Below are 25351 nucleotides of genomic sequence, written 5' to 3' on the forward strand. Positions count from 1 at the left end.
ATAATTTTCTTCTTCTGTAACATGCAAGATGTTTATAGACAGAAAACAGCAACACTGATCTCTGTTCCAACACAGATCCTAACACTGATCTCTGTGGAACACCACATAAGCCATGTATGAATTGAAACTACCATGCCACCATGGAGCAGTCTACAACAAGCGCCCTTTTCACATGTCTTACTAATGTCCATATAGACAACAACCCTCATTAATCCCTTTTTCACCTCTTCAATCATGTTTGTAACACACGTGATTCCAGGTTATGGATAACACAGTTCCCAGGTTATGAAAGAGTTCCCGATAACTGTCTGTGAACCAATTTTGCCATGTCAGAAACGTATGTTTTCCATAACAACTCATATCATATTGCTCTGCAAACACAACCTATACTAATCAAATATCTTCTATGTTCACCCAAACACTACCCATAATTAAAATCATGAATATAGTCCGTTTCCACTTGTTAATAAATACATTTTATTAAAATTATTATTATCTTGAAAACGTATTTAATATTTTACCGGAGAATTTGCAAAGTTGGATTTCCTGAAGTCAAGTCTGTAATCCGGGGAGCCCCTGTAGATATTTTTTGAGAGATTGAGGAAATGAGGATTAAGGGGATCTGGCACTGGGGAGGAGTTGAGGCCTGGAGAACATCAGTCATGCTCATATTGAATGCTGGGGCAGAAAGAGACACCGAATGGCCTCCTACTGTTCATCTTTTCTGATGCCACTCCATTTTGCATCAATAGATATGAAACTGCTGGGTTGCAAATAAATGCATTAAAGTTGATGGACACATTGACCTGAACAGTCACAAGCAACCTGATCCTGGCCACTCTGAAGCCACAGTTGTGGATGGGATAGGCGGGTATATTTGTTGGTAGTCTTAATGAAGGACACATCTCATGCAACTTTCCTCAGATCATAGGTCTTCATTATCCCTTCTCCTTCTTCATTCAGCAGCTTCCATTTCTCTCCATGCCATCTGTTCTCTACCTCGGTAATGCTAAATTTCAAGAGGAATGGATGCACATCTTAAACATTTGGTTCATACAGAAGTTCTGGCTTAAATTTTTGAAGCTTTAATGAACTATAGGAAGCAGCAAAAACTCACACAATTGGGACAACAGCCAGTAAAAATAAGGCAACTTCTAACCAGCGAGTAGAAATTAATTTGTTAAATAAGGGTGATGCGGGATTTTCCATTACTGTGGACATTGAGAAGCTGATCTCCAAACATTGTAGCGCTGGTATCAGATCAGTGTTGAATACAACTCAACATCGCAACCTACTTAATCTGTACACTTCCAGTGAGGGTCAGCTGTGCTCCGACAATCACCAACACAACTATGGTGGGTAGCAAGGTTTCCACAGCAAATGTGGAGCTGCCATACTAGAAGTTTTTCAAAATGTATATTGTGGAGCCAAGTTGTAAGACGTCTCTTCATGTTGATCACAAATATTCTGGAAAGCCCACGTTTGTGGATGGACCCCGTTAAGCAGCGCTGCATCAGTTCCAAGCAAAGCATTTGCCATTAATCATTAGTCCACCGATCTTCAGCCAAAAATATATCCAGCCAGATTAATTCCATTTATTCTCCAAGCTTCTTTACTAATCTGAAATGAAGATGTTTCGGCAAATGTCTTCTTGAAGATCAAAGCAAACTAAATCTACTAGAATAACCTCATTCAGTGGGTTAGCTGCCATAAACCACTCCAGTGAAAAGCAAAAAAAGAATAAATTAAACCCTGGCATTTTAAATCTGAATTTATCATCAGCTACCTTACAATATTTCTGTATCTTGCCGACTACTAAGATTTTACAGTGGCAATTTCTGCATTGTTTCTGTGGTATTCTTAAAAATAAGAATCTCTATTTTGGTTAAAGGAAGCAATCCCAAGAGGCAAGGGTATTTAATTGTTATATGCACAGGAAACAATGCAATTATTATTTGCTGCAGCTTTACAGCCACATTAAATGCACCAACACAAATAAATACAAAATATATTAACAATTAATTTAAGTTAACCAAACCCTGATGGTGCAAACCAAAGTAGGTAACACAACTTTGGAAGTGCAAACTTCATAGTAGTTTGTCGCTGAGGTAGTGATATGGATAGAGCTATGCAGGCAGATCGAAGAGCTTGATGGTTGACAAGAAGAAGCTGTTCCTGAACCTAGAGGCAACAGTCTCAGGCTCCTGTACTGTACCTTCTTCCCGATGGTAGCAGAAAGTTGAAGGCATGGTCAGGGTGGAGTGGGTCTTTGATGATAGGTGCCTTGACATGAGGGAGATTCATATTCACGGTGGATCAAGCAATGTCTATCAATTTCTGAAGCCTCCATTGTTCTTGACAATTGGACAATTCACAATCATGATAAACCCATCCAAGTAGCACCAACAATACTGAAACCCTTTTACTCAGTCAATTAGTTAGGCATGCCACTTTGCTTCTATGCCTGATATCAGATTCCTGAAACAGGCACTTTGGTTCTGATCGGACAGAGGAAAAGATTCAAAGATGCGTTCAAAACTTAATTGAAAAATTATGTAACATCCCCACTAACTCCTGGGAATCTCTGGCCCGTGAGCAAACATTGAAGAAGCACACAGAAGCCTTCTGTAAGTGGTGGAAGGAGCGCACAACCTAACAAGTGTCGAACCACTTCCTGTCCCAACTGTGGAAGTGACCATAACCACATTAGCCACTTCAGAACCTACACAGATCAAGAGGCATCCTGAGGGACTGCCGAAGAAGAAGAAGAACATGCTCATATAAATACAAATAGTCATCTCAAAGCTCAATTTCTCACTTTTGTTGGCCTAAAATGTGGCTTCTTTTGGCTCCCACAGAATAGGTGAAATGGCCAAAAATAAAGTTTATAGCAGCAGTTTTCATCAAAAGCATGCATTAAAACACCTGCAAAGAAAGTGGTCTAGGTATAAGATCATTGTAAAGGTTCTTCCACAGAATGTCATACATCCTGTTGAAGGCAGCCTTGGAAAACTGGAGCCTGCAAACCCATTGTTCCAGAGATTCTGGTGGATGGTGATGCCTTTGAAGGCTCCATGCAAGTAGACTATTCATGAGTTGAGATGCCTTTGCCTATTACTCCTCAGTTGCGACCCACCCTTATCGGCACAACCAAGCTGTAATAACATCTCCAGTGGCTTCAACACTGAAGTACCCATGCAGTGATTACCATAGCTCAATGTTGTAGATGTATTCAAGAGAGAGTTAGATATAGCTCTTAGGGCTAATGAAATCAAGGGATATGGGGAGAAAGCAGGAATGGGATACTGATTTTGGATGATTAGCCATGATCATATTGAATGGCGGCACTGGCTCGAAGTGCCGAATGGCCTTCTCCTGCACCTATTTTCTGTGTTTCTACAACTCTCTCTGTTTGGTTAGGCATGCTCTGTGAACTTTTGAGTTGAGTTTGAGTTGAATTTAGTTTATTGTCACGTGTACAGAAAAGGTTTTGTTGTGCGCTAACCAGTCAATGAAGAGATAATACATGATTACAATCGAGCCATCCACAGTGTACAGATGCATGATTAAGGGAATAACGTGAATAACATTTAGTGCAATAAAATCTGATCAAAGATAGTCCAAGGGTCTCCAAAAAGAAAGATAGTAGTTCAGGAGTGGTCTCTAGTTGTTGGTAGGATGGTTCAATTGCCTGATAACAGCTGGGAAGAAACAGCACCTGAATCCTGTGGTGTGTTCTAAAGCAACCCAGTCAGAACTGTGGATGACAGAGAGTGATGAGCGTTGAGTTATACTGATGGCTTTTCATGGTGATTGTAAGCTGTACCTTTTGTGCTGGTAGGAGTGGAATTGGGAATTGCGTGCATGGCAATGTTATTATGTACACTGAAAGATATCAGGTATGCTTGCATGGTTACTGCATGAGAAGCATTGTTTCAGCTAGATATGGTCTGGTACAATCCCCTCCGAATTAAGCCAGTTAAGACAAAAATAGGTATTAATTGATCCAATTTCTCAACCAGCTCATACATGTGCAGCAAACTGCAACATATCCAGTGTTTGACTAAGGGCTGTCCCACTGTACGAGCTCATTCAAGAGCTCTCCCGAGTTTAAAAAAAAATCAAACTCGTGGAAGCAAGTAGAATGTATGTAGCGGGTACGTCAGAGCTCGGGACGTCTCTTAGCAGCTCGTAACGCTAACGACAGGTACTCGGAATTTCAACATGTTGAAAAATGCCCACGAGAGCCCCAAGTACCTACGAGCGATCATTACCGTAAATCTCCGGAGTTCGAATCAGGGTAAACTCGGGAGAACTCTTGAATGAACTCGTACAGTGGGACAGGCCCAAATGAGAAGTAAGGAAAGTTTCCTGGCTAATAATGTACAGCTGTTCCACGGAGGCACATCTGTTTCTTGAACCTCTTTATTCCTAACCTTTAACTTTATATCCGTTTGCTCATTCCGCGTTATTTTACACTTAATTGCTTGATTACATTTAAATGTATTTGCTAACTTTATTAGAACATACATTGAAAACTGGCGGATCAGTATTGATGAAGTAAGCAAGTGCTTACATGGGGCATTTTTCAACAACCCACCAGGACAGATGATGTGACCATTTAGTCTAGATTCCAAAGACAATGGGATGAGGGCATTTAATGAAGAAATTCAAGCTCCTGCAGCCCCATTTACCGCCAGTATTTGCTATATTTCAGTGTGTTTGTACAATTCGGCCCATTTGAAATATTGTCAAGCTAATTATACAGCTGAGTCTTTTTATCCTAGGAGAACAAGTGGGTGCAGTGGAGCAAATGATGTGTGAAATATCACAATTTGGGGGACTGGCTTGACAAATCATCATTCTGCAGAAGGGCTGAAGAAGGTCTGAAGAAGGGTCCCAACCCAAAACGTCTCCTATCCTTTTTCACCAGAGATTCTGCCTGGCCTGTTGAGTTACTCCAGCAGTTTGTGTATTTCTTTGGCATCAACCAACATATGCAGTTCTTTTCCACACATTGTGAAGAAGGATCCTGACTCAAAACATCGTCTGTCCATTTTCCTCCACAGATATTGCCTGACTTGTTGAGTTCCTCCAGCAGTTTGTTTTTTGCTCAAGATTTCAGCATCTGCAGTCTCTTGTGTATCTTGATTAACCGCAAACTTTATTTCTTCCCTATCTGTCATTGTTTAAATATATGTATTATACGACAGGCTGCATTGCCCCATTTAATCTTCACATATACAATGACAGTAACTGAATTATGCACAAACTTTACAAAAATCATACTGGAGTTTTGATTTCACTTCCTCATCCACCTGAGGAATGCTATATACATATACACAATGATGCAATTGCCCAAATCCATCCAGTAACAAATGAAAGCAAATGGTTAAATGCACAGGGTTGAAATTTAATCTTGATTGATGAGATGAAGGCTATTTATTTAAGGAGTAGCAGGGGTCCTACATCAGTTGTTCTTTGCTACAGTCAACACAAATAACAGCGCAATTATTTATACTGCCTCTGGTAGAATATCCCACTCAGATATTGGAAGTGGTATGCTGATGCTGCAGGAATTACCCTGCTAAGATTGAAAAACAAAGAGGGTTCCTTCTGCAGAAGCCCCACAGGGTGTGCTTACTGCTGAATCAGGTTAAAGAAATGGCCGAGTCTATGTTTCCTCATTACTAATGGCTCCCACCATTAATAGGACAATTACTGAATACAAAGAAAAGTACTGGAGATGATTGAAGCTGGCATGCAAAAATATGGGCTTATGCTAGCCAACCTTATTATAGTTTGTAACATGTACGGCAAACATTGGGAAGGGGGTGGGGGATAAGGGGCATTCCTTGCAGATTCAAAGAGTGGGTCTGAATTTTGTAAAGCTTTCATTATAACATGTCCCATATTAATATTTGACAAGTGCCGTTCGTCATGTTCCACCAGCTCTTAAAGAGTTACACAGCAGAAACCTGACTCCTGCTCACTAAACACAAAGACCCTGTGCTCTCTCTCCAAGGGAGCAAGAGATCTTTTCTCCACTCCTATACCTTGAACGCTGGTCGCTCAGGGGGGCTTCTGATCAGGGAAATTGGGGGATGTCTGGCATTCCACCTCAGCCTGCAGCTCGCTTTCACAGAGGTACAATGGGCTCATTTGTCCCTGAGCCCTGAAGCACGCTGGGAACGGACCCATTCAGTACAGGTAATTTACTACATTAGTTACTGCCACACAATCCCTTCTTTTATGCAGCACATCTGTGAAAACAACAGTGCCCCCTCCTTCCAACCGCACCCCCCATCCACTCCCCCCCCCCCCCCCCCCCCCCCCCCCACCCGTACGGCCACTGCCACACAAAATCAGTTCCATACGTTTTCTTCTTTCCACTCTGGCGTCACCCCCCTCCTCTTCCCCTCAAACAGGCAGTGTGCATGAACTCTGTGGACTCCCTTGCCAGCGACGGACGCGGGCACAGCGAACCATGGCCGGGATCAACTGTTCCCCAGGTCGTGACCATGGAGGCAGCACAAAGTAGGCATACACTCTGAGCTGCATCATTGTTACGGGCCCAAGTGGTAGAGTCACAGGGAGATATGAATGCCTTTATTGTAATCAACAGTGAAGCAGAATTGTTGCCAGTTTGCTTGGGCAGCAAACCTGCATTAGTGTGGCAATGTCAACAGAATGTCAGTGCGAATGGTGAATGTGTGCCAGCTTGACAACGTGTCCATTGGTGTAAGCGATGAGTGGATATTTGTGTAACAAAGTGAGTAATGGAAGTCTTAATACATTGCTTCAAGCTTCCTTAAAGTTTACGTCAAGAAGTGACCAGCGAATGGACCTGCTCTTGGGACCAACTTCAGGAAATCATTAGAAAAGAGGATGGGTCGTAACTAATGTAACATCAATCTTTCGAAGGGAGTTTACAAAACGCTGCCTCTTACATCTGTTGTGGTTAAGGTATTAGAAGGATCCTGAGAGAGTCATGAATTTTTTGTTGAGGGAAAGTCAGTGTAGATTTATGGGAGGAAAGACTTGCCAAGCAAATTGATTTTCAGTCTTCAATAAATGATGGGAACCCCAGGGTTGGAATAGTTTCCAAAGCTTACTGATCCCAAAGGCTAACTATCCTCACTCACCCTGTGTAGTGGGTGACTGACAAATGAAGGCACATCCACCTGATGTACAAAGGTTTCAACAATGTCTTACCACCAGCACTGGGGGAGTTCAGCCAATCTGGCAGCATCTGTGGAGGGAAATGTACAGTTGAAGTTTTGGGTCTGGCAGAGATTAGAAGAGGTGTGGCCAGTCAAGGAGCAAGGTGATTGCAAATAGGTCAGCACGGTGGCAAGCGATAAAGTTGCTGCCCTACAGTGAATGCAACACTGGAGGCCCGGGTTCGATCCCGACTACGGGTGCTGTCTATACGGAGTTTGTACGTTCTCCCCGTGACCTGCGTAGGTTTTCTCCGAGAACTTCGGCTTCCTCCCACACTCCAAAGACGTACAGATATGTAGGTTAATTGGCTTGGTAATGTACACACAAATGTAAATGTAGTGGGTGTAGTGCAGGGAATAACTGTTCGGCGCAGACCCAGTGGGCCGAAGGGCCTGTTTCTGTGCTGGATCTCTAAACTAAACTAAACTAAACTAAGTAGAAGATGCCACCATCTACACCATCACATCACTGCCTTTTTCACACAGAGTTGTGAGTCTGTGGAATTCTCTGCCAGACGGCGTTGGAGGCCAGTTCTCTGGATATTTTCAAGAGAGAGCTAGATAGGGCTCTTAAAGATAGTGGAGTCAGGGGATATGGGGAGAAGGCAGGAATGGGTTCTGATTGGGGATGATCAGCCATGATCACATTGAATGGCGGTGCTGGCTCAAAGGGCCGAATGGCCTACTCCTACACCCATTGTCTATTGTCTATTGAAAATTGCCTGATGTTACACTGGGGCAGCCAGCCTCAAGGACATTGTGGTCAGTGTGGCAGCTGAGCAGTTTCCTGCAGAGATGAAGAGAAATGGACCACTTGGAACATCCGTAATCGGCCGGTCAAGAGCCAACACAAGTTGTAGTCCGTGGCTCTGCTACAATGCCTGAGAGCTAGGATTACAGTTTGGGGAGGGGTGGGGCACAAAGGAGGACACTGCTGGAAGATTGCTGGAAGAAGTGAGTTGGGTTCACGCAGTGAGAGAGATGGGACCTTTTGATTAGCACGGTAGAAAGAGACATGGTAGACACAAAATGCTTGAGTAACTCAGCGGGTCAGGCAGCATCTCTGGAGAGAAGGAATGTGTGACGTTTCGGGGTGAGACCCATCTTCAGACGAGACTTATGTTGAGACAAGTTTGGGTTTTCTTGGTTTACTATGAGTCACACAAATCAAAGAATGCATGTTATGAGAGGCTAAACATGAGCAAATGTTTGAAAAAGTGAACAGGAGTAAACAGAAAGGCTTTGCAGAAACAAGGAACTGCAGATGTTGGGTTACAAAGCACAAAATACACAACGCTGGAGTAATTCAGTGGGTCTGGTAGCATCTCTGGAGAACATGGATATGTGCTGTTTCAGGTCAGACCGATTGACTTTGCGCACACTTTCAAAACAGAGGATGCATTATATTAACTCAGGCTGAGAATGGGTTCAAAGAAGAGGAAGTACTGACACTTTTGAAAAATATAAAAGTGGATAAGTCTCCAGGTCCTCACAGGATATTCCCTAGGACATTGAGGGAAGTTATTGTAGAAATAGCAGGGGCTTTGACAGAAATATTTCAAATGTCATTAGAAATGGGAATAGTGCCGGAGGATTGGCGTACCGCACATGTTGTTCCATTGTTTAAAAAGGGTTCTAAGAGTAAACCTAGCAATTATAGACCTGTTAGTTTGACGTCAGTGGTTGGCAAATTAATGGAAAGGATACTTAGAGATAACATATATAATCATCTGGATAAACAGGGTCTGATTAGGAACAGTCAACATGGATTTGTGCCTGGAAGGTCATGTTTGACTAATCTTCTTGAATTTTTTGAAGAGGTTACTAGGAAAATTGATGAAGGTAAAGCGGTGGATGTTGTCTATATGGACTTCAGTAAGGCCTTTGACAAGGTTCCACATGGAAGGTTGGTTAAGAAGGTTCAATTGTTGGGTATTAATAGTGCTGTAGCAAGATGGATTCAACAGTGGCTGAATGGGAGATACCAGAGAGAAATGGTGGATAACTGTTTGTCAGGTTGGAGGCTGGTGACTAGTGGGGTGCCTCGGAGATCTGTGTTGGGTCCTCAGTTGTTTGTCATAGACATCAATGATCTGGATGATGGTGTGGTAAATTGGATTAGTAAGTATGCAGATGATAATCAGATAGGCGGTGTTGTGGATAATGAAGTAGAATTTCAAAGTCTACAGAGAGATTTAGGCCATTTGGAAGAGTGGGCTGAAAGATGGCAGAAGGAGTTTAATGCTGATGTGTGAGGTGCTACATCTTGGTAGGACAAATCAAAATAGGACGCACATGGTAAATGGTAACGAATTGAGGAATGCAGTTGAACAGAGGGATCTAGGAATAACTGTGCATAGTTCTCTAAAGGTGGAATCTCATGTAGATAGGGTGGTAACAAAAGCTTTTGGTGTGCCGGCCTTTATAAATCAGAGCATTGAGTATAGAAGTTGGGATGTAATGTTAAAATTGTACAAGGCATTGGTGAGACCAATTCTGGAGTATGGTGCACAATTGTGGTCACCAAATTATAGGAAAAATGTCAACAAAATTGAGAGAGTACAGAGGAGATTTACTAGAATGCTGCCTGGGTTTCAGCACCTAAGTTACAGAGAGAGGCTGACCAAGATAGGTCTTTATTCTTTGGAGCACAGAAGGTTAAGGGGGGACTTGATAGAGGTCTTTAAAATTATGAGAGGGATAGACAGAGTTGACGTGGATAAGCTTTTTCCATTGAGAAGATTCAAACACAAGGACATGATTTGAGAATTAAGGGACAAAAGTTTAGGGGTAACATGAGGGGGAACTTCTTTACTCAGAGAGTGGTAGCTGTGTGGAATGAGCTTCCAGTGGAAGTGGTGGAGGCAGGTTCGATTTTATAATTTAAAAATAAATTGGATAGGTATATGGACGGGAAAGGAATGGAGGGTTATGGTCTGAGTGCAGGTAGATAGGACTAGGTGAGAGTAAGTGTTCGGCACGGTCTAGAAGGGCCGAGATGGCCTGTTTCCGTGCGGTAATTGTTATATGGTTATATGTTATATGGTTCTCAGCTGCTGAAAAGATTTCTGCTGAATCCAATACATGGAATCTCTTCAGGAGTTATTTTGGTAGCTTTTCCGGGTTTTGGAGGTTTGCTATCAGGACTCATAATGGAACATCGAATGGATGCAGAGAGCATATTCAAATCTTCTGTGGCCATCAGAAATATTGAATGAAATCCAAATTACAACAACCTGCATTCCAAAATGCTAGAGTTGGAGCAATCAATTGTTTGGCTTTTCTGCACTTGGCAATAACTTGGCAATAATTATATTTAATATGTAAAATAATTTGTGATTCTGTTCCATTCTGTTTGTAGTTTGTTTGGTTGTTTGTTTGTTTGTCTTTTTTGCACAAAGTCCGCGAGCATTGCCACTTTTAATTTCACTGTACATCTCGTATGTGTCTGTGACGAATAAACTTGACTTGACTTGACTTGACAACACACACTCCCAGAACCTTCCCAACTTCGTCCACAACTCTCACCTGCACTAAACCAAATTAGCTTGAATTTCTTGCACATCTAAGAAGTAATTATTTCTATTGATGGTATAAGAATTACACATTGATATAAAAATCTCGTATTTCTATATCTGAAAAGAGAGCAGAAGACTCAAATCAACCACCTGTACATTATCATCTGAAGAAGGGTGTAGACCAGAAACATATCACCCGTCCATGCCCTCCATACATGCTGCCTGAACCACTGAGTAAACTCCAGTGTTTTGTATTTTGCTCTGTAGTTCTTGTGGTCTTTACAATGCATTATTACTGTTAACTTATCTCTCAAACATATCAACTAATTCCACAGTTTTTCTGACTACATTTCAGTTTTTAACAGCAGATTTACTTTAAAAGACTTTCTCTAGCAATTTTCAGCCAATTATATTTCAAAAGTAAGCTCTGATATTTACTATTGGAATTTCAGAGCAAAGGGTGGAGTTATGATCAGGAGGAAGTATGGCTTACCCCGAACACCGTACTGACCGAGGGATCCAGCCCCTTTTGCATATTACTTGTCATATTTCCCCAAGGCTTGGGAAACTCAACAATATATTGAAACTAGAAACATTATTGAATAGTGTGTTTCATCTAGGCGGAGAGGAGAGCTCTTCAGCGCGTCGTCCACAGAGCGCAGAAGATCATTGGGACACCGCTACCAGCCTTGGAGGGCATCTACCACACACGGTGCCTCAGGAAGGCCGTCAGCATTCACAAAGACTCCTCACACCCTTGTAATGGACTGTTCGAGCTACTTCCTTCCATCAGACGTTACAAGGCCTTCTACGCCTGCACCTCCAGACTCAGGAACAGCTTCTTTCCCAGAGCTATAGCTGCTCTGAACCGGCCCTGCTGAGTGCCCCCACCCCCATGGACTGTCTCCCTCGGATGGTCACGTCGCACAGACACACCTGCACTTTGGTCTGTTTTGACTATTTTACTGTTGTAATGTTCTTTGTACAAACCATGTTCTCGGGGTATCTAAACCTAAATTGTAGTAGTTATTTAAGTTATGATGTCGGATGGAAGCTGCATACCCAAATCTCGTTGCACTTGTGTGCAATGACAATAAAATATATTATTTTTATTATTATCATTATCTTCTAAACTGGGTTCAACAAGTAGATCCCTGTTCTGCACAATTGGCCCGCTGCAACTATACAGTTGGATATAATTTAAATGCAGATTGGTCAGAAGATGTGCATGGCTTCCTACTGTTCTAATGTTCCTATGTACAGTACTCCCTCAGTGCTGCTCTGGAGAGGGTCAGCCTAGATCATTTGCTCAAGTCACCAGAGTGGGTGATCTCTCACCTCTACAGATTTCTAAATTACACCTCTGCTGGGATGGCCCAACCATGTGCAGTTTATTCTTTACTTCCTGGATTAGAGATGCCAAGATATCAAGGATTTGGAAAATTGGCTAATCTTAACTCAAGCAAACTGTGAGACAAATAGAGACCTATTTGCTAAATTGTATGTTGGACTGTTTCTCAAGCCTGTTACCAGGGAGATTAAGAAAACAAACTTTGCATCACATTATCACAGAAGCTTGCTACAAGACTTTCAATTCAGCTGGCTTGTACAAACTCTATGCATGAGGACTTTTTTAAAGAGTAGCCATATATTTCTGTTACCTCATCTGAGCCGTCATCTTTGGGTGAGTCATAGTTTTCTTCAGCAACATTAAAAATCATAAAATTAAAGGAGCACACAGCACAGAGGGAGATCATTTGACCATCACGTCAATGCTGCTTCCTTAAGGGAAACATCTGCCTCATTGCTTAGTAAATTTCCAAGCTTCAAATCATTTGCAAACTTTGCAATTAAACCTTGTATATTTAAGACCATAAAGTGTGGTATAAAGCACCTTCTGAGAGACACTGACGTATATATCCCCCCATACCAAAATATTATCATTCACCATTATTTTCAAATTTATGTGCCTAAACCAGTTTTGTATCCATTCATTCATTGATACTCAAATCGTACAGGCTTTAGTTTTACTAATGAGATACATTTTAAAGTACCTTTTTAAAATACATAGACACTATATTAATGACACAACCCTCAGCTACTTTGTCAAAGATTTAATTAGATTTGTCAAACACAATGTGCGGTTAACAAACCGGTATTAGCTTTAATTTACTAATTCGTTTTGATATGTGATAATTTGATCTAAAAAATCTTCCCATTCCTGCTCTTAAATCGCATTGTACGCATTCACTCGTCCTGCCTTTTCTCATACAAGTATAACAATTCCAGCTTCCTCAATTCCTATGTCATCCCCTCCGACCCTAGATCGATTGGCAGACTTGTGGCCAGTGCGCCTTCATATCTCACCCCTACATCCCTTGGAAACAGAGGCTACACTCCTAGAGCACTGCACAAAGTTACGAACCTTTTAAGTACCCGTGGAGAAACAAGGAACTGCAGATACTGGTTTACGAAAAAACCCCACAAAGTGCTGGAGTAACTCAATGGGTCAGGCAGCATCCATGGAGAACATGGATAGGTGATGATGTTTTGTATCAAGACCCTTCGTCAGACTGATTGTTGGGGGGGGGGGGGGGGGGGGGGGGGGGGGGGGGGGGATTTGAGAAATACCTGGAAAGAGAGGGCCAAGACAAAGCATGGTAATATTCGGTGAACACAGATAAGGGATTTTCTTTTTAATAGGCAAATGGTTAGACAACAGCCCGAGATGAAAAAGCAAAAGATCTGGGCCAAAAAGATTGAAGAGTTGTGAATTGTGAGGCCAGAGGAAAGAATGATGGGGGAGGAAGAGGTGGAGGGAGAGAGAAAAATAGATGGGAGTCCAAGTGGGACACAGGGTAGAAGGGGGAGCAAGTGGGATGTTGGGTAGAAAGGGGAGGGGAGAGGTTTTTGAGGTTACCTAAAATCCGGGGATTCAATATCCCTACCATTGGGCTATAAGCTACCCAAGCGGAATATGAGGTCTGTTTCTCCATTTTTGCGTGCGGCCTCACTCTGGCAATGGAGGAGGTCCAGGATAGAATGGTCAGAATGAGAATGGGAAGGGTTAGTAACCAGGTGATCCAGTAAGCCTTGGCGGACTGAGCACGTGTGTGAAAAGATGATTACCTATTCTAGGTTATCTTGGTTACGCCAATGTACAGGAGGCTACATCAGTAATGCTGTATGCAGTAGATGAGATTAGACGAGAAGCATGTGAACCTCAACCTCTGCTGGAAGAACCCTCCACAACCCCTTGGTTCCTCATTCCTACCCACCCAAACTAACCCCCTCCCCAGGTACTTTCCCTTGCAACTGGAAGACATGTAATACCTGTCCCTATACTTTCTTTCTCGCTATCCAGAGACCCCAGCATCCCTTCCAGGAGATATCCTTGCTCTATCTTTTCGCACCTTCCTTTACTGTGGCAGTAGCAGGATGCTCTTCTTTGCAAACATAACAGTATCACCAAAATTTGCCACATTGCCTATGAACCCCTCCTCCCTCTGAGCTGCTACGTCAGTCTGCAACAGAGTAGTCACTACCTCGGAGTTTTATTTTTAATAACCTCTCAATTACATGAGAGCTTGCATCCTAGCCCCATTTCAGCAGCCCTACCATTGAAATGGAGGGACATCCTCACCCATTCAAATAGACATGACTATCACTCATAACCATTAGCAACCACAAATTTTGAGTGGACTATCCATGTCAACTTTCCTGAGTTCACACTATCAGTCTTTAATCAATTCCGTTCATAGAGTCATATATTCATAGAGACATACAGCACAGAAACAGATCCGTCAGCCTTTCATGTCCACACTGACCATCAACCATCCATTTATACTAATCCTACATTAATCCCATTTTTTAATTCTCCCGCATTCCTGTTATTTCCCCCACCCACTTGTTTTTCCATTCACATTAGGGGCAATTTACCATAGCCAATTAACCAACCAACACGTCTTTGGGACGTGGAGGGACAACGGATCACCCAACAGCCACTAGGGGTGCCACATGATGGCAGCCTCTGCCTACAGTCTGTCTGCTTTTCTATCTTTTTTTAATTTTTAGTTTGTTTAAAAGTGCGTTTGGAGGATTGTTTTAGTATTTCTATATGGGGGAGGGGAGTAGGGTAAGGGGGTAACTGTATCTCAGTCACTTCCTGTGACTATTCTCCGAGTCGCATCTTCACCCCCCCCACGTCCTACCAACTGGATTGGCGCAGCCTTTCCTGCCGGGGACCGGACCAAAGCTTCAGCAGCGGTGCAGCACTGGATTCACCGCAGAGCGGGCGATGCCTTACCTGGATCGCCGTTTGAAGCTCCGGAGTGTTGGGCCTGCTGCTTCAACACAGCTTGCGGTTTGCAGAGCTTCCATCGCAGACTTCAACATTGTGGAGTCCTGGGATCCCTTTGCCGAGGCCGCCAGCGTGAATCTCCGCCCAACTCGGCCTGTGGACTTCGGGAGCCTCGGTCTCCGGTAGGAAATGGCCAATTCGGTACTCCAAGCCGCTGAGAATGTTCTCCTGTTCCGATGTTGGAGTTTTATCATCCGACGAGTGGGCCTGAACATCGGGCCGCCCATAGCGGTGACAGCGAAGGGTTCGGGAGCCCCCCGACCATGGGTGAACAACAGTGGAAGATGACTGAACTTTGGTGCCTTCCCTCAGAGTGTGAAACTTTGATTCCGCTGTGTGGGGATGTCTATGTTAAACACTATCGTGTTCTCAAGTCAAGTCAAGTCAAGTCAAGTCAAGTTTATTTGTCACATACACATACGAGATGTGCAGTGAAATGAAAGTGGCAATGCTCGCGGACTTTTGTGCAAAAGACAAACAACAAAACAACCAAACAAATTATAAACACAATCATAACACACATATTCTTTTACATAATAAATAATAGAAGGAAAAACGTTCTGTAGAGTTAGTCCCTGGTGAGATAGGCGTTTACAGTCCGAATTGCCTCTGGGAAGAAACTCCTTCTCAACCTCTCCGTTCTCACTGCATGGCAACGGAGGCGTTTGCCTGACCGTAGCAGCTGGAACAGTCCGTTGCAGGGGTGGAAGGGGTCTCTCATGATTTTGTTTGCTCTGGAGTTGCACCTCCTGTTGTATAGTTCCTGCAGGGGGGTGAGTGAAGTTCCCATAGTGCGTTCGGCCGAACGCACTACTCTCTGCAGAGCCTTCTTCTGTGCTCTTTTTTATTCGTATGGCTGTATGGTGACCACAAATTTCACTGTACCAATTGGTACATGTGACAATAAATGTCTCTTGTCTTGTCTTGCCTTGTCAAATGCCACTTAAGTCACAGGGAGAGCGTGTAAAATCCACAAATATGGCATCGGAGGGCATGATTGAACATGGATTACTGGATTTATGAGGCAGCAGCTCTACCGATTCACCCAATGTGACATCAGTGACATCAGTCAAATGGCTGAATGAAGCAAAGCACAGAAGGCCATGATTCTAGCATAGATGTGCTCCAGAGGTAGACAAACTTCCAAGCAAAGTGGAAAACTACCTCACACAATAAAGCAGTATGTACTTTCATGCAGCAGTTCCTGACAAAGATGCAAGCCGGAGGAACAAAATGGAAGGATTTGTGCCTCATGAGTACTCATCAAGGACCACCCTTAACATCCTGTCATAGAGATGATAAAAAAAGACTACTGAAAGGTTCTCCCATAAACTGGAGTGTAGCCACAATCTTCCAACCAAGCTCATTACAGACACCGGACTTTTTCACCGGAATAGTAATGCTACAATGATGCAAACTATATTTGCATGTTGCTCTAATCTCTATCACTGGCTGAGTGACCAGGAGAGGCCGAACCCCATCATCATTGGTAACTGCTGGGTGAGAGAGAGAGAGAGAGAGAGAGACACCTTCCTGCTAGCTGTGTTCCCTTTTTGCAAGTTCGAGGAAGGCTGAGTCACAGGAACAAACCCGAGACCACCAGCTCCTCTGTGTGGTCAAAACTGGGGTGTTGGGAAGAAGCTTTTGACAGTCAGCACCTCTACTGAGGCTAAGACTGAGTGGCCAGGGCAAGCCTGCGACACCAGTGACTCTTCATGCCCACAGTCAAAAAGGAACTGCATACGCACAGTGAAACAACGACTGAGCTGCCAGGATATTCCAAGACTGCCAGTCTGCCTCTACAAACCCAAAGCTAAGACATCAGGATAAACCTAAGATCGCCAGCCCCTCCTCTTGAGGCAAAGGCAAACTGCAGGGTGAAGCCTATCACCATGCCTCCTCCTTTGAAAACCAGGACCGAGTTGCTGGAACAACCCTGAGATTGCCAATGTCCTGAAGGTGCGGGACAATGCCCCCATGTGCTCCTGGACTTTATTTGCCACTGTAAATAAAATTCATCTTATGAGTTTACCCAACTGCGAGTGTCGGTGTGGTCACTGTCGAACCCAATGTCATCGTTGACGCCACAGGGTAATCAGCCTTGTTAATTCTCAACTACATGGCCAAGATAGAATCTGCAGCACAGGACTTACCTCCTACTCTCTCCAAAGACTTGCCTCCACCCACCCACCAATACTCTTGTGTGGCACCCCAGTCAAACTCAAGATAGTGAAACACATTCCAGGATAAAGCAACCCTTGTCTACCACATTGATGCTTTGTGGACTCTGCTACTGTTGTAATCACACTGCAGTTATTTACCTTCTACAGGATGCACCACAGCACACAAGAAACCAGAATAGCACAAAAAAATAGGAGCTGGAGTAGGTCACCTGTCCCTCGAGCCTGCGCTGCCATTCAATATAATTATGCCACGTTCTCACAGGCCTCAACGCTTCTTCTGTGCCATTTCCCCTTAGCCAACAATTCTCTAGTCTACCACAAAAATATAAATACCACCTCTTCACATTCCTTCAATGGTCTTACCTCCAGAGCCCTTCAGGGATAACTTTAGAAATTCACCACCCTCTGGGAGAAGATATTTTTTATGTACTTCCGTTTTAAATGACTGATCTCTTGTAACTGTGTCCCCATGTTTCCACTTCCCTACAAGTGTACATCACAACATCTGTCATGCCCCCAAGCATCTTACATGTTTCAATAACATCTTTCTGTGAGACTACGACCACAGGTCTTTTTGTTGTTCATGATAGCACAAATTACTCATTCAAAGAGTCAATTTTGTGAATCTCTTCTAGACATCCTTTCTTAAATAAAGGGACCAAAACAGCGCAACCTCGTTGCGGCCCTACGCACTTTTTTCTCTGTATCTGTATTACTATATTCAGCTCTTTGTTACCTTTCTTCTTTGCACTACTGATGTATTCATATATGATATGATATTACCGGAAAGCACGCAAACCAAAGCTTTTCGCTGTATCTTGGTACATGTGTCAATGATAATCTAATACTAATACTAATGTTTTAAGCATTATTTAAAAGCTTTTCTTTTCTTGAACTCTCAACTACATTGAATTTACACGGCATCTAAGTTAATGGACACATCTTGGATAGCTTTTTTTATACACCTGAAATGTTATCTAACAAATCAATGTACCTACAGAGGAGGAAAGTAGACATTGCACTGTAATTTATGCTCAGAGGTTTTAAGAGGAAAGAGAAAAACCGAGGCATTGAGGTAATGAGGAACAGATTTAATATAAACGTGAAGATAGAATGATCAAATGATTAAACACTTTTATATTAGATTCAACACCCAACCATGAAACACCTTAAGCACTCAGTAGAGCCACCACCTTACAGCTCCTGTGACCTGGGTCAATCCTGACACTGTCCCAAATCTGCATGTTCTCCCTGTGACTGTTTCCTCGGGGTGCTCCGGTTTCCTCCCACAGCCCAAAACATGTGGATTGGCAGGTTAGTTGGCAACTGTAAACCTATCCCCATTGTAGGGGTGGAATCTGGGGGGAGTTGAGTGGGAAGTGGGTAAAATAATTTACAAAGAAAATTACTGGGAAAGAGGATTGTAACGTAAACTTGCATGGACTCAGTGACCCGAAATGTGGACTATAGTGTTTATGTTAAAGATGTGATAGAAATGAAAACATGTCACTGTGTGAACAGTTACCACTCAACATGAGGCTTCAGGTGACATCTTTCAGAAATTATAAGGATTAGCCTCATGAGGAGTTTGTACTTTTGTGTTTTTAAACCCATTTAGATGCATCAGGCGAAAGTGAATACTGAGAGAGTAAGGCTGCTTGAATCAATACTGCTACCTGCTGGCAAAGTCTGAGAACTACATTGAATTTACACGGCATCTAAGTTAATGGACACATCTTGGATAGTTTTTTTTTGAACACCTGAAATGTTATCTAATAAATCAATGTACCTACAGAGGAGGAAAGTAGACATTGCACTGTAATTTATGCTCAGAGGTTTTAAGAAGAAAGAGAAAAACCGAGGCATTGAGGTAATGAGGGACAGATTTAATGTAAACGTGAAGGTAGAATGATCAAATGATTAAACAATGGATTAGACAAGGAGATTTGGGGGCACGATGGGCTTGGCTGCAGAAGAGAGGCCAATGTTGGATTTATCAATATGGCTCGAGCTCTTGGTTTGGTCTTTGATTAACATCAGGTAAAGTTGTTAAAGAATGGAAACCGATCTTGGTAGGAAGTAGAAGATGGATTTAGCTTTGGTCAGTGATACTGTTGAAACAAGGAATATAATAAGTAGATTGTCAGAATAATTCAACCAGGGTGTGCTGAGGCATAAGTAACAGATGGTGCTTGTTAAAGTATCACAATGAGCGCACAAAATAACTTTAATTCTAACAGTAGGTACATGATCCTTTCACATCTACTGCAGTATGTATCATGTCAGATACAGTATTTTACAAGTCATGAAATGTTCACAGCAGAACCCTGGAAAATGTTTTCCCGTATCTTGGGAGCCACTTTTTGATAAAGGCAAGCATCAATGTTGAAATACACCGTCCCTTGCATTGAGGATTAGGAAAAAGGTATTTGAAGATCAAGACCTCAGACTTAGCATAAAACTCGTGTTCCATTGGACAGCAATGGTCACTGCACATCAAGGTGCTTCCTAGGCCTGGTCTACCTGCAGGAGGTATCTAGAGGCACTGGAAAAATGGCTGTCTCTGCAAAATCTGTTTCCATGGTGTACGATTCGACATCTCAACAGGTAAGGTAGGGAAGGGGCAGACTTTCATTTGACAAATTATCAAATTCCTATGTGCAGCTGTGACTGGAAGGTAGCAGAGCAAACATTTCTGCTCTCATTTATTGAATGCTGGGTCTAAATTATTCTTAAAAATCAACAATAGTGAATCAGTTCAGAGGCTTCACTTCCAGTACATATCTTTGCCCCAGCTTACCCGCTCGTTGACCGCACAAAACTTGATGGCCAGCTCATCGCGCTCAGCATGGCTCTGCGCTAATAAGTCTTCCATACGAGACAGTTCCTCCTGCAGCATACAATTCTCTCTCTGAAGACCGGCCATTGAACTCCTGCCAACTGCATGGATAACATTAAAGAATTAAAATTAATACCTCTATGTTCAGATTGAGCAGAATTTTCTAAACTATCATTGGAAAATAGTTACGGTAACATAGTGCTTGTGCTTGTACTTCTAGAAATCCATATATGACATCGGAAAGTTAATTTCTATTGATCTGATGTTTGTGTAACATCCTTGGAGTATCAGACATGCTTTCTTTTCCATAAACATTTTGATTAGTGGTTTGATTACATTACATCTTTCTAAATGACTAGCTACATTTCAGCATGTTCCCAACTACAGATGGTAAGTTAACAGGCCAGTTATTTCTCGCTGGCATCTGTTGACCACTATAATTGCCTTTGCACAGATGTTAATGAACTGATGCTTCCTCTCTGCTCTGTGCTAGTACAACGGGTGTTCCAGAAATAGCTTCCTATAGCATTTTTAAAGCCTGTTAGGGTATTTGGCGAGGTTAAGCATCAAATGTGTTGGTGTAGGACTGAAGTTGTATAGGGGCCAAATCAGGCCAAATATGGATGGATGTTTGCTTTCCAGTGAAATATTCATGTCTTAACTCAACGGGGTCACAGCGATAAAGTTGCTGCCTTACAGCATCAGAGACCTGGGTTCGATTCTGACTACGGGTACTTGTCTGTACAGAATTTGCACCTTCTCCCCGTGACCTGCGTGGGTTTTCTCCGTGGGTTTTCTCCGGTTTCCCCCCACATTCCAAAAACGTACAGATTTTGTGTTTAATTGGCTTGGTAAATTGTCCCTAGTGTGCGTAGGACAGTGTTAATGTGCAGGGATCACTAGTCAGCGTGGACTCGGTGGGCCAAGGCACTGTATCCGCATTGTATCTCTGAACTAAACAAATCTAAACTCAATTTCACCTTGATTGTCATTTGCGGGATTTAATTTTTTTTCTCAGATAAATAAAACTAAACGTTGGAGCATATTGTAAAAGCTCATGGTATTGAGGGATGACAAAAATGCTGGAGAAACTCAGCGGGTGAGGCTGCATCTATGGAGCGAAGGAAATAGGCAACGTTTCGGGTCGAACCCCTTCTTCAGACACAAAGGGATGTGGGTTAACATGAATGGTTAAAGAATGGTTATCATATAGAAAGGAGATTTGGAATAAGAGCAGCTACTTAAGTACTGAAGTGCCCCAGGAATCAATTCTTGCCCCTCAATTACTTACAATGTATATTAAAGATCTGGAGGAGGGGGCAGAGTGCAAGATATCCAGGTTTGCTGATGGCACTAAAATAGGCGAATGGGCATGTTGCAATACGGATATTCAGACTCTACAACAGGATAGTGGATAGGTTAAGTGGTTAAGGTCAAAATCATGGCAAATAGAATTCAATGTGCGAAGATGTGAGATTGTGTAGTTTCACACCAGGATGCAAAGGATTATCCACGTAGGAGCCATTAAGCTTAAGTCAGTATATTATAGTCATTTTTAATACTTTAGGTTTTATCAGTCTGTACTTTTTGTTGAAACGTTTCGGCAACCTGTAATGACCTATGTCGGATTCCGGCAGTCGCCGTAAAAGTCACGTAAGTGGGACAGACCCTTAAGTGTGCCGTGAGTGTGTAGCCTATACCTCCAACCCATCCACGAGGAGTAAGGGCTATCAAAGTTGGACTATGAGAGCGTAATAAGAAAATGCCTTTATAATAAGTAAAAAACTGTGTTACCACCAGGAGGTTGTAAGCCAAAGACTGATTCAACAGTGGAACTGAAGAAGAAGCTGAATATCTGCCAGAGATTAGAGCTTAAATCCTGAATCAAAGAATATGTTGGCCGCAGGCAACTCTGACACATTGCAGCCTGGGTCATTAGAAGAAGATTGAAGACTTATTTGACCGAGAGCGCCGTGAGTTGATCGACAATTTTACTTCGGAGTCACGTGAGTGACTTCGTGAAGAACCCGCTTCCAACGCATGCGTGTCATTACGCTACACGCATTGCAACTGGTCATTGTGGGGAGGAAGGACGTTCCTCCCAAATGGCAGGGTTTCAAACCTGCAACAGTAAGGTAAGTGAACATCGTTTCCATATTTACCTTTTTTCTACAGAAGGCTGTTGAAAGCTGGCGGGGGAGAAGTCTGCAAGCAGCAGGCAGCCAGCAACGGCCGGTGGCACGACAGTCTCCCTTAGCGGGAGTTCGTGCGACTTCAGCTCCGGGAAGAGAACGCCGACAAGGGAGCACTCCGGAGCCGACAGCCCGGACAACAGCCCCAAAGACCGACGCTACATGGGCCTGGGGCTGCGGAACAGGTAAGAAATTTCCTTACCTTTCTTATTGTTTGCAGGAAGGCTGCCGAGCTGCTGCTGTACAGCAGCAGTCAGCCAGCAACGGAACTCGGCACCACTGTCTCCCATAACGGGAGCGAGTGCCAACTTCACCCCATACGGGGCGGGGGAAAAAACAGAGCCAACAACCCACAAAACAGTGGGTTGTATTAGTGCTCTGGCCCCTTTTAAAATCAGGGGATAAAATGGACTTCAGCTTCGGGAGAAAAAACGCTGACAAGGAAGTACTCCGGAGCCGTCAGTCCGACAACAGGGACAACAGCCAAGGACCGACGCTACATGGGTCTGGGGCTGCGGAACAGGTAAGAAATTTCCTTACCTTTTCTTCTTGTTTCCAGGAAGACTGCCGAGCTGCCGCTGAACAGCAGCAGGCAGCCAGCAACGGAAGTCGGCACCACTGTCTCCCATAACGGGAGCGAGTGCCAACTTCACCCCATACGGGGTGGAGGAAAAAACAGAGCCAATAACCTACACAACAGTAGGTTGTATTAGTGCTCTGCCCCCTTTTTAAAAATTAGGGGACAATATGAGATTGCGCTCCTGCCGTGGCTAAGCCAGGTGGAGTAAGCGCAACAGGGGACAACAGCTGCGACCAGAGTCGGCTCCCGTAATAAGAATAGCTGTGCCCAACTTTCGCTCCCGACTCGCTCCCGCAACGGGCGGGAGAGGGAGCAAAAAACAAAAATTGTTTCTCCACACTGCGTCTGTACAGGAGGGGAAGCTGGACAAAGGACTGTCCATAGTGCTGCTAGTAAAGCTGGCTGGGGAGACAGAGGCAGCCGGCAGTAGCAGCCGCCATAGGCACGTTTAACTCCCGTTATAAGGAGACCAGTGCTGACCTGGTCCCGCACCAGCCAGAACACCACGGCCAGGCGGGAGACCATTCAAATAGAGCCGTTGATTTGACCAGTCAATAACGGCAGCAGACGGGTGGAACGACGCTCACCCCTAGCAACAACTTGGACCTGCAGGTAAGAGCTGCGATTTTTTGTTGCATTTCTATGGTGATTGCAGGTGCAGAAACAACGGGCTGCGACAAAGCTGGTGGGCTAGATGGAATCAGCTGTGCCAGATGTCCTCCACACCGGCCATATCCACTCCACGGAAGGAAGGACAAAGCTGGAGAAGGAGGACCGTGGAGCAGCGGGCAGCCAGCAGCAGCCAGCGGCACTTGGATCACCCGTAGTGGGATCAGCTGTGCCCGATGTCGGCCCCGCACCGGCCAGATCCATGCGGCCGAGCGGTAAGGCTAGACACAAAACAAACAAGGTCGTGGACTCAGAGGGGTCCGACTTTGCATAACCGCCGGCGGCCAGCGCCCGAGAGCGCTGGAGCGGGAAGAAGCGGTGTATGGAGCCTTGCTCCGACGTGATAAACCCACAGCAGTACCTCTTTGAGGGCTGCACAATGCTTCTACCCCATCAGAGGGGAGCACTGCGGGTCAGTTCTGGGCTGACCTGCAAGAGGGGTCCGCAGAACAAAAGACAAGTGGGCAGGAGGTAAGCCCCACATGGGTACCCCGTGCGGGACCCCTAGAGATCTCTAACTCTATAAAAAAGAGTAGGCAGGACCCTGATGGGTCAGAGCCTGGTAATACAGCGTCCCACGATCCTAACACAGCAGGGACTCTGCTGGACATGGTGGCTGATTACTTTAACCAAGTCAAACAGGGGTAGACTTGGATCCAGGATGGCAATAGTATTACTATATGTCCGGCCACAAACTCCAACAAGAAATATTTACAGAGACTGGCCAGACATCTGCCACCTGGCAACGGTGAGGCATTACAGGTGCCCAGTGTAAACCAATGCATTTGGCAGCATATGGGGACGAACATCAGGAACCAGGACCTCAAGATCCAAAAAACCTTAAAGGGATTGACGGAAGGGATCACAGCATACACCCGCACCCTGGACTAAACAGAGGTAACCAAAGACCATCAAGACGCACTAGCTCTGTTTTAGTAATATGCAATATGAGCTGAACTACATGTGGAAGGCTGCCATTCAGCCAGCACTGGACCCCTAAAATGCTACCATTTGCAAACAAAGAACTGTGGGTGGACGAAGCCAAGACACTGGGGCTCATCAAGGCCAGCGCAAGGGCCTATTTTGGAGCACGATACCAGCCACATGCAAGGCCATAAAAAATGTGGCTCATACCAGTGGCAGTGCCAGAAATCAATATAACCCGCAGTAGCCTTTTTAGGGTATGGCCAGGGACGGCCACCCTGGAAGATGCGGAAGCCTCAACCTCCCACACAACCCCGAACAAGAGATATCAAACCAGAACCCCCTTTTTCAAAAACCAAGGAAATAACACAACCACCGGTAACCATGGAGGTAGGTGGGTGTGGTTCTTCTGTTAAAAAGGGACCCACGATGGTGGGGGAGGGGAGGTTGCAACACTACAGTTATGGTATAAAATCACTACGGATTCATATAATCTCAGCAGTATTCAGGGCTATCTGATAGAATTTACCAACCCAACGCATCACCGGTTCCACGCTCCCCTCCATTGAGTCTGTCCAAAGCAAGCCTTTGTCTGCGGAGGGCGCTCAGCATCGCCAAGGACTGCTCTCACCCCAACCATGGACTGTTTACCCTCCTACCATCCGGGAGGCGCTACAGGTCTCTCCGTTGCCGAACCAGCAGGTCGAGGAACAGCTTCTTTCCGGCAGCTGTCACTCTACTAAACAACGTACCTCGGTGACTGCCAATCACCACCCCCCCCCCCGAACACCCGGACACTTATTATTTTTTTTTTTTTCAAATCGTTTGCTATGTCGCTCTTCAAGGGAGATGCTAAATGCATT

General features: G+C 44.1%; 1 protein-coding gene across 1 annotated transcript in view; it reads right to left on the minus strand.

The window, feature by feature from the left end:
* LOC129703508 (rootletin-like) overlaps window positions 1-25351 on the minus strand; it is a 229040-nt gene that overhangs the window by 184810 nt on the left and 18879 nt on the right. Inside the window, exon 3 of the mRNA XM_055646034.1 lies at window positions 20085-20224. Within this exon, the coding sequence (XP_055502009.1) occupies window positions 20085-20224 (140 nt within the window). The remainder of the gene's footprint in view (window positions 1-20084; window positions 20225-25351) is intronic.

The sequence above is a fragment of the Leucoraja erinacea genome, chromosome 14, assembly GCF_028641065.1.
Source record: "Leucoraja erinacea ecotype New England chromosome 14, Leri_hhj_1, whole genome shotgun sequence".
Taxonomy (NCBI): domain Eukaryota; kingdom Metazoa; phylum Chordata; class Chondrichthyes; order Rajiformes; family Rajidae; genus Leucoraja; species Leucoraja erinaceus.